The 10,812-nt window shown below is 39.9% G+C and overlaps 1 protein-coding gene across 2 annotated transcripts; it reads left to right on the plus strand.

Annotated features, from left to right (window-relative positions):
- The first annotated feature begins 309 nt into the window (after window positions 1-309).
- LOC139064415 (uncharacterized) lies at window positions 310-10,552 on the plus strand. 2 transcript variants are annotated; one of them, XM_070547758.1, is made up of 8 exons: window positions 310-532; window positions 3,999-4,086; window positions 4,947-5,012; window positions 5,128-5,187; window positions 5,293-5,340; window positions 5,427-5,480; window positions 7,806-8,021; window positions 10,314-10,552. In XM_070547758.1, exons 1-8 carry the CDS (start codon window positions 411-413, stop codon window positions 10,317-10,319), a joined length of 660 nt encoding a protein of 219 aa, XP_070403859.1. In that variant the 5' UTR covers window positions 310-410; the 3' UTR covers window positions 10,320-10,552. The 2 variants fall into 2 exon arrangements, with proteins under 2 accessions (XP_070403859.1, XP_070403858.1); XM_070547757.1 differs by lacking the exon at window positions 10,314-10,552 and having other exon boundaries at window positions 7,806-9,203.
- The last annotated feature ends 260 nt before the right edge of the window (window positions 10,553-10,812 follow it).

Raw genomic sequence — 10,812 nt, forward strand, 5'->3', positions numbered from 1 at the left:
TACTGCTAATCAGCATCCCATGCATGGACCACCATTGAATGCTGCTCCAATAACATGGACCAACAATCAATAGTGGTCCATGCTGGTCTATGCTGGTTCAGCTGGTAACCAGATCCATGCTGATTACCAGCTGAACCAGCATAGACCAGCATGGACCAGCTAGATCAGCATAAACCAGCTAGACCAGCATGGACCAACATGGACCAGCATGGACCAGCTAGACCAGCATGGACAAGCAAGACCAGCTAGACCAGCATGGACAAGCAAGACCAGCTAGACCAGCATGGACAAGCAAGACCAGCTAGACCAGCATGGACAAGCAAGACCAGCATGGACAAGCTAGACCAGCAAGACCAGCTTGACCAGCATGGACCAGCTTGACCAGCTAGACCAGCACCAAAACACAACATATGCTGGTCTATGCTGGTTACCAGCTATGCTGGTCTATGCTGGTTTTTCCAGCAGGGTCTTCCCCGTTGACAGCTCCTCTTCGATGTCCTCTTTGGTGTCTGGAATATAAACAGCACTTCATGTAAGTATTTGACTGCATCGGCTATACTGTACATAATTTTATGTAGTTATTTCATTATTCGCTCTGTTCTTAAGGAACGCTAACCTTAGCAACGCTACACTATCGTAACTAGCTAAAAGCTAATAGCACACTAGCTAGCTCGACTAGAGCGGTAGACAGAGATTTCAGCCAGTCAAGTTAACTACACATCCTAGGTCGACCTTATTAATAAGTAAAACTGTTTGTGAGATCGTGACTTACCCTTCAGCATTAATATTTGAGCTTTGAAAAAACTGTCTTGCCAGCGAACCCAGTAAATTTTGCTGGTATCCTTCTGGCTGTCAAAATCTTTGATAAAGGTTGTTGGAACGATTTCTTTACAGCCGTCGTCTATATACCTAACATAAGCAAACATTTTTTAAGGCAAACAAAATTAGTTTCCTAAATTCGAATTAGTTAAATATAACTGTTGTCTAAAAAGAAATAAGGTCTAAAATATTTTAGTTTTTAAATCGTGACGCCGCAACTTAATTTGCTCTTGATCTTGGTCCTAATGCTAATGTTGAGATACGCCCCTCCAGCTAGCTTTGACTTCAACGGCGGGAAGCGCGTGAGCACTGAGCAGAGGATGCTGTAGTTCCCAGTTCCCCCTCTCAATTCATAGTGGGGATTTGATTACAACCAATTATTTTTTATTTTAAGGGAGAATAAGTGACCCATGACTCATTAAATGTTAATAGCTAATTGCAGACACTATATCTGAAATATTTCTTAAATGTAAACATTGACATTTTTTGAAACTACAATCCATCTAGAAAAAAAAAGTGATTTATTATTACTTATTATCCACCAGAGGTGGGTAGGGACTTGTTACATTCACTCCGCCAATTTCCTTTAGTAACTTTATGGGGGAAAAATACTTTTTACGGGTAGTTTTACTTTATCATTTCTACTCGAATAAAATGTTGCATATTCATTTAATTCAATTTTATAATTAAATAATTTTAATAAAATAAATTAATGAAATAAAATAAACTAATAAAATTAAATAATTAGTAAATTTTTATTTAATTTAAATTTAATGATTTCATTTAATTGAGTACTTTAAAATTAAATTTAAGATTTAAATAATTTATTCAAAGTGTTTAGTAGTTCACAATTACTCTTATTTGACTAACATTTCTGAATACTGTAACCAACGAGTAACTTCAGTGAATACAAAAAAACATTAACTAAAAATGCAGAAAACAAACATCTACAGTTCTTGTTAAAGGGAGATGTTTGCACAGAATTTTGTTCTTCTAATGTAATTTTCTAGCTATTGTTTCCACCACATGATGACCATTCATGATGAAAGACTCGCCTGATATGAGTACAATTTATTTTAAAATAAACCATGTATAGCTGCCATTATTGTAGTTATAAACTCTCTCAGATTGGTGATTTGCTCAAAGGTGATAATGACTTGACCTGGACTGGAAGATTATTTTAGGGACTTGGACTCACACTTGCCCAGTAGGGTCCAGTGACTTGACTTGGATTAATCCTATGAGACTTGGACTTGCACACTAACCCCGGCTTTCCACTGGAGCCGTCAGCAGCACGTTACTGCAGCAGCACGTCATAGCTGCTGATAGGAACCGTGTGGTCAACAGAACCGTTTCCACTGGAGCCGTCAGCAGCGCGAGTCGGCCACGTCTCAGGAGCAGCATGTCGCGGCCTTTACGCGCCGGTTCTATTTTCTACGCGCGACGCCTCTGAAACGGGTCAAGTTCGACATTTTTGGGGAAGGAAAGACAGGAAATCGGACGCGGAAATGGAGAGAAGCTCCCGAGATTTTCAGAATAAAGAACGTACTGCCTTCCGGTTGCTTTACTTTAAAGAAAAAGTTACTAACTGTGCGGCCCCGTGAGAAGTTATCACCTAGCTAGCGGTCTCCTTTGTTTTTCAGGTCCGTATTGGCGATTATAAAACGGACAGAACATAAAACACAAACCATGTTGTAGTTTTCTCCTGCTTGTTGTTGTGTTTACTGACGAAGTCACTCGTGTGACTTCGTGCCCTGTCGGTGACAGCTGCTCCCCTGCTGCTTTGCGTCTCGTGGGAAGGGCCAAGCAGCAGCTTACGCGAGCAAAACGTGCTGCTGCAGTAACGTGCTGCTGACGGCTCCTGTGGAAACCCGGGGTAAGGCAAGGGTCGGCAACCCGCGGCTCTGGAGCCGCATGCGGCTCTTTCATCCATCTGATGTGGCTCTCTGCTTGTAAACTAACTAATGAATAGTTAAAGATTGTCTGCGTAAACCTGAACAGGTCAACTGTTTGTGCATAATCAAATAAGTCTATAGGCGCTTTCTGAGCTGAAGAGGATATGAGATTCTGGACTGTTCTTCAGACAGGCTCATTGATGTGTTGGAGACAGGAACAAGTGCTATTCAGCCAAAGATTCATAATCAGGGGACATTTTTTAAGTCTCTGAGAGACCGTGTTTAGAAAACACTGAATCTTCCTGCATGGTTCTGGTTATGCGATGCGCTCCAAGCCCCCGATCTACACATCTTCATCTTGCTGTCCACCATACGCATGCGCTGACAGCGAGCTGCGCTGAGCTCAGTGTCCATCTCAGATGTTCTGATGGGAATCTTTTCCTGATTGATGTAGCTACCTCTACGATGTGCATAACGATTAAAATATCAGCGCATCTGCAGGTTTGAGATTTCTCCATCAAAATAAACAGTCAAACACGGGAAATATCCGGTCAGTGCGAATCCTGTCATTTAACTGTTTTACCTTCTTGTGAAAATTGTTGCAAACAGAAACATTAAACCGGATGAACACCAGAGCCATGCACACTGTGCCGTTACCTCCGTCAGTGTAAATGAGGGAAAAAAACTACCTGATTGGATCCTTTTCAACAATGATTAATGCAAAGTTTAGTTCAGTACAATGTTTAATTACAACAGTCCAACGAGACAGAGCAGTTATGTGTGACGCCTCAAGAAGCGTCACCTGCTCAGCTATTAAAACCACTAGAAGGGTGAAAAATATCAAAATATTGTAGCGCAGACGGGCTACATTTTTTTTGGATCAATTTGAAACAAACTGTTTTATTAATAATCTTCTGTTGAAAGATAACTTTGAGGTACATGAGCGACTGGTATTGGTTGCTGTCACCTGTTGTGATCTGTTAAAGCAGCTCTCTGCTGTCTGAGTGTAGGCCCCGCCCACAACGCCACAGCTGCTGTGGCTCCCAGTGTTTTCTTTACCGTGGGAAACGGGTAATAATGGCTCTTTGATGGGAACAGGTTGCCGACCCCTGCACTAAGGACTTGAGTGTGACTTGGACTTTTGAAATGGTGACTTGACTAATACTTTCAAATAATGGTATTTCTTAAGTGAGCTGAATTTCACCAGTGTAACTGTTTAAATTTACCATGGTTTTATTCACGAATCATGTCTGTTACTGATATCGATGTTCATTTTTGTTTTAGAATGCCAAAGCGCAAGTACAAATTGTACCTGGAACCAAACAGTACCATCAAGTTACCCTCTGCAAGATGGAACAGAGAGACTTTGGATGTAAGTTAGCTCATGAAAGATGTATCAGAGTTCTTGCAGGGTCTTAAATGGTCTTAAAAAAAGTCTAAAATACATAACTTTAAATTCAAGGACTTAAGTCTGAACAACGCCCACCCAGTTTTTTGTTCTATGTCTTAGGACTGCACAATTAATCGTTAAAAGGTTGTGATTTCAATTCATGCTTGTAAGCAAACTCATTCTGAAATGACAATTAAAATGAAAAAGGGAAAAAAAAAACACAATCATTGTACCGCATTTTAAACCTGGACATAATCTGCATGAAAAAAAGTGCTCCCTCTTTTTCCCTCAACAATTGATAATGGCGGAGCCTTATACCATGTGATGCAGAAGCGAGCTGGCAGGATAAAACAACAGTAGCCTTTATTTATTGTTTTTATTTTCAGTGTCAGCTGTTACAAAGCTGATTTGCAGTTAATACGTGCAATAACTATTTAAATTGGGGAAAAAATTGTGAGAGAATCATGATCTAAATATGAGCAAAAAATAATTGGGATTATTTTATCCAGAATCGTGCAGCCCTACTATGTCTTAGGTTTAAACAGGTCAGTTCTTTTGATTGACTGGATAACAAAACATCTGCCATCAGATGCTTCTGAGATGTTCCAACTCAAACAGACTTTGTTAATGTGTGACTTTGTGTTAATGTGTCATGCTGGTCTAACATTTTGTTCATAGCGGTCTTAAAAGGTCTTAATTGTAACTTTCTGAAACCTACAATAACCCTTTTGTAATGCAGTAATGAAATTTGACTTTTTTTTTTCTTTAACAGATCTATCACATTGCCTTTGCTGATGTTTGAAGACACTAAATAGGGAATATGGTTTTGTAAATATTTTCAGACTTCTCCCTTGAGCAGTGAAAGCTGTGACCAAGTGACTTCTGGTCCATATTCTGCAGATTTTGAGGTGAGGGTTACATGTATTCTTAAATTGATAGAAACATGATTTCACACTGTGCTGCCCTGCACAAAGTGTTGTGGTACTTTCTTACTTAGTAACATCTTTTCTACCTCCTCTGAAGACCACGTCTTCATCTGGTCATTTTGATTTCCCGGAATATCCAGATGACACAATCAACCTTGTAAGTTCTTTTACCAAACCTCATGTGCAAGTTTGTGATATTTACAAACTGAATGTACAAAGAAATGAACTAAAAATCTTTTCAAATAATTTCTTTTGTCTCTAGACCTTGCCCTACACTGAATGTGGCAGAGAAGATGCTGCAGATGTTGAGGTGATTGACTAATATGTGAGGCAAGATAATATTATTACACATTTCTGTTTCTTACTGTGTTTGTGCCTTTTCTACATTCTCTTCAGACCATGTCTCCATGTGGCTGTCTGGAGTCTGATTCAGATGAGACATTCAACCTGGTAAGCTTTTAACCAAATCACACAACAATACCTGCAATTCTTATTTTTATACACAAGCAATGTTTTTCTATTATCTTTGCTGTTTATTATAAGTGTTAAACAGCAGTCCACTGAAGTGAGGCATTGTAGTGAGTTAATAAAAAAAATAAATTACAAGGTCTATTCAAGAAACATTAAATAAAACAGAAGGCTCGACATGAAGTTGGCAAAAACAGAATGAGCGAAAAACTGAACAGATCAGAGGATCCGGTAATTAACTGAAAAACTGTAATAACGGAAATTGGAGAGACAGCATGTGTATCTCATGATAATGATCAAGCAGCACAGGTGAGTGACATAAGTGACATTTCTGGGAAAGTAAAAACAAATAGATATCATGTAGAGAAAAAGTATTCTAAATGCTGGACTAAAAAGAGGGAGAACATCTGCAATGGTCCAAGAAATTACAGTATAAAGAGACCTAAACCAGGAAAAAAAAGATCTAACGTAACAGTGCCTTCAAAACCACAAACAGGACATTGGCAAAATGGAAAGGCGCTAAAAATCCACAAAAAGAGTGCAACAGATATAAGGGGTAACATACGGGCTAGTGAACACTAGAAAAGCTATATAGATCAAACTAAAATTAACCCATAAAACTAGGGATAAAGAAATTAATTAATACTGCAGAGTAAATTAGGGCTGATCAATAAAAGAGGAAACTAATATGGAAATCAGCATCAAAGACCAGAAAAAAAAACGTCATTTCTGATGGAAATAACCTAAGAAAAACTAAATAAAAAGAATTCATTGAATCAAGGGGTGTGCCGATTAATTTAAAAATGATTAATCATGTTAAGCGTACCAAATTGTTTACAATTCAAAAACGTTTAAAATCTAGCATTTTAGTCGTGAAAAGAGCGTCTCTGTTGTGTTTCATGTTGGCAGCAGCGTCCAGTTTACCCGGACTTGCTGACTTTTTCGGCACCGTTGGAGCGGGGGTGCATAGACGTACTAAGACGGTCGTTCTGAGACATCGGACTGTATGTTCTTGGGTGTTATTTGGTATATGTGGTGCTTTGGGTGCGTCCCATCGTGGGGTGGTTTACAAGGACTCACATCATCTGTCAGCAGTAAAGAGTTACAGCTACATGTCACAAATGTCTCCCAGGAACTTTTAGTTATGATTAATGTAAAAGGATTTAAATTCCATCTAGGGTCATTCGTAATATTACCTGTTGTTGTATTTTGCCAAGCAAAAGTAATCTTATCATGTTAAGCTAACTTTGTGATGTAACTGCATCGACTAACAGAGGATTATGTTCATGTGGGTCATCAGCATGATGTTGTTGAAGTTATGAAAGCAAACATGGCTGGAATCAGTTTTACCTGTAATCTTATTTTTCTTCTCTAAGTGTGTGTGCTGCTGTAATGAGTGAATGTCCCCACTGTAGGATTAATAAATCTATTCTGTTCTATTCAATACATTTTTATCCGCCAGTAGGGAAAAAATACATTTGAGGATTTTTTACCTTTCCGGGCTTCCGTACAAATAACCTGGTTACGGAGGAGGGGTTCGTCTCCCAAACCAAAAAACACAATCCCAAACTATGCAGGTGTTGATAAAATGCGAGTTCCAATGGCCTGTATTTGATTTGTCACAACTCCTTTGTTTGTTAGTATTCGGTAGCTCTCGCAGTTGAAACCACGCCTAGCATGCTGCATGCTAAAAGCTGTAGCATACCAAACAGGAAGAGAGAACGCCCGGTGTTAACAATGAGCAGCGGGGCAGGAAACGATATATCTTGCTCTCATAGGCTAGTTTGTTAGCCAATCTGAGGCTAGCAAATTCAAATAATGAGTATGAACGAGCAGCAGCCGAAGCTGCCTGATGGAACAAGCCGGAACCACCTGAATATTGACCCAGACCGATTGAATGGTCTGTTAATCAGTATTTCGTAACGTTTTTTAGATGTAAAATGTTTCATATTACTGGTTAATACTTAAGAAATAACCACAAAGTCCTGAAATTAGAATTCAATTCAATTCAGTTCAATTCAAGTTTATTTATATAGCGCCAAATCACGACAAGAGTCGTCTCAAGGCACTTCACATAATAAACATTCCAATTCAGGTCAGAATGAAATGGCCTCTTTAATAATAAATAAATAATGAATAAATCGGTTTCCTGATCTCTAAACAAGATTTGTCCAAACAACCGAAAAAATAATTTAGCACCAAGTAAAGAGGGGAATCGATCCGATACAGTCACCCGATCAGTTGCTTTTATCATTTGTTTTTGCTGGTAGATACATGCAATAATGTGTGTTTATTGTCACCCTACAGCCCACAACTTCTTCTGGTGGCTTATCTGTGCTGCAATCAAGTGACGTCAGCCAGGAGTTTGAGTGCGATTCCTCACCTGAAAGTGATCCTCAAGTTGATTCAAACATTGAAGACCTTCCAGAGGACGACCCATTTGGACAGATAGGATTTGACACTGACATGGATTCTGCACTAATTTCAGGGGGTACAACAACAAGGGCTGAAGCACTGCTCATGGTAATGAGTCATGCAGCAAGACATAACATAACAGGAACACAACTTGATGATTTGTTAAAGCTTATAAATGCACTGTTTGGCAAAGAGGTTTTACCGAGATCCAAATATTTGTTCAACAAAGTGTGTAAGAACTCTTCTGACATAGTGGAATTTCACTTCTACTGCAAAACCTGCAAATTATACATTGGCAAACAAGAAGACATAAAAGAAAAAAACATTGTTCAGTGTACAATTTGTAGTGCTCCCATTGAAATTAGCACATTGAACAGTGCAAGCTTTTTCATAAGCATACCAATTGCACCTCAAATTCAGACACTGATGGAAAACCCTCAAATTCAAAACAGCATGAACTACAGATACCAAAGGCAACAGAATGAACATGTTATCTCTGACATATATGATGGTGAAATGTATCAAAACCTGTCAAAACCAGGTGGCATTCTGTCAGATCCGGCCAATTTGTCATTTAATTTTAATTCTGATGGTTCACCTGTCTACAAGTCTTCCAAATTTTCAATATGGCCCATCCAGCTGCATTTAAATGAACTCCCTCCCAAATTGAGATTCCAGAATGTAATGCTTGCAGGTCTTTGGTTTGGTGCTCAAGAGCCAGTCATGCCAATTTTTCTAAAACTATTTGTTGATCAGGCAAAAACACTGGCATCCAAAGGTGTGTCCTGGAGAAAATGTGGAGCTCTGGTGAACAGCAAAATTGTTGGACTCTGTTGTTGTGTGGACTCAAAGGCAAGACCAGCTATGCAAAACACCACCCAGTTTAATGGGTATTTTGGTTGTGGCTTCTGTTTACACCCTGGGACTCTCGTTGAAAAACAGGTGAAGTATACTGTGACTGCCACAGAATACCCTGATAGAGAGGCTAATAAAATGATTGCAGATATGGAGCATGCCGTAGAACAACACAGAAGTGTCAGAGGGGTGAAAGGTCCATCACCACTGATAAACATGCCTTATTTTGACATTGTTTGGGGGTTTGTTCCAGACTATATGCATGCTGTCTTGCTTGGTGTCATTAGACAGCTGACAGAGCTTCTGTTGAGTGGCAGTGATCAACCCTACTATATCGGCAGTCCAAATACAATGAGGGTGCTAGAAAACAGGATCAAGGAAATCAAGCCACCACACCTTATTACATGACTTCCCAGACCCATTGCAGAGTTCAAGTACTGGAAAGCCTCAGAGTGGCGAGCTTGGCTCCTGTTTTACAGTTTGCCAGTCCTGAATGGGGTGCTTCAGTCACGTTATGTGAAGCACCTATCCCTGCTGGTGTTTGCAGTATTTCTGCTTTTGAAGGAGAATGTCACATTCGAAGAGATCAACAAAGCAGATGAGATGCTGTTCGAGTTCGTGGCAAGGTTTCAACTGTTGTATGGAGAAGCATCTATGACATTCAATGTACACTTGCTAACGCACCTGTCCAAGTCTGTGAAACTGTGGGGGCCGCTCTGGGCACACTCAGCATTTGTATTTGAAAATGCAAATGGTGGTCTGTTGAAACTGTTTCACGGAACAAAATGTGTAGCTTTGCAGATTGTAAACAAATTCTTGTTGCATAGAACGGTTCCGCTTTTCAGTACAAGGTTTGCAGTTAGTGAGCAAGTAAAGAACTTCTGTTTGGAGCTCACAAATAACTCAAGAGTAAAGTCCTTCATTAGATATCAAGACACAACTGTTCTGGATAATGGCAGGGTTACTGAGACAACTGAGGAAGAGAAAAGTGCCTTCATTTCTGCAGAAAAAGTTCCACCAGATGAAATGGTGGTACACAAGAGAATGGTGCACAAAGGACTGGTTTATACCAGCAAAAGCTACAGCCTCAGTAAGAGAAGAAGGGATTGTTATGGAAAGTTGAGTGATGGTGTTTGTGGAGAGATTCGAAGCATTATATCTTTTCCCTCAGAGTGTGGTACAGAAATTGCTGTACTTTTCCAAAAGTTTCATACACAAGCATCATTCCCTTTACCACAAGGGTACAGATTTGAGTCACATATTAGACTTATAAGTAGGGGACCTACTGTGGATCTGATTCCAGTAGACAGGTTAGAGCAGAAATGTCTGGTCCTGAAAACTGGTGATGAGACTTTCATTTGTGACTTTCCAAACCAACATGAAAGAGACTAGTCTTTGGTTGTCGTTCTGTAGGTAACATTTTTCTCTTGTGTTTCACAACTTCTCTTGATCAGTTCTGGCTGATTCAGATTTCTGCCCAGGAGAGTGGACTTTGTGTGCTGTGCCATGTGTCTGAACTGGCTTCTTTGTTTTCCTGATTTACAGTTCTGAGCATTCCTCACTGTACTGGAGAACACCAGGATTTTGTATTTGTGGAAGGTCCTTCTTCAGAGGGGACAGGGAAACAACACAATATGGGGTTTGATTTGTGCCATAAGTGGGGAGACCAACTTCCTTTTCCGCGCTTGCATAAAATGCACTCATTTGACCAGTTTCCTCAACATTGCGCATGCTGAAAGTCCACTCCAAGCATGCACCTTCTTCGAGAGAGGGCCAGCTCACGTGTGTGGCCAACCTGCTGTGGGTGTGCTAGACTTGGTTCTATCTGCACGATGCCTTTTGGAAAGCTGCAGCCTTGAAGTAGAATTTTGCTCCCACAAATCAAGCTGGCTTTTGACAGTTGGTGGTGAAGACAAAGAACTGCATTGACTTCCCTCTGATGGGTTCATTTTTAACATCACTGACACATGTACTAAAAATAACCACAACTGTTCTGAAAAATTGCAAACTCTAGTGGTCAAGTGGTCTTGTTCCAAAACCTTTC

Source organism: Nothobranchius furzeri, unplaced genomic scaffold (assembly GCF_043380555.1).
Source record: "Nothobranchius furzeri strain GRZ-AD unplaced genomic scaffold, NfurGRZ-RIMD1 Scf024, whole genome shotgun sequence".
Taxonomy (NCBI): domain Eukaryota; kingdom Metazoa; phylum Chordata; class Actinopteri; order Cyprinodontiformes; family Nothobranchiidae; genus Nothobranchius; species Nothobranchius furzeri.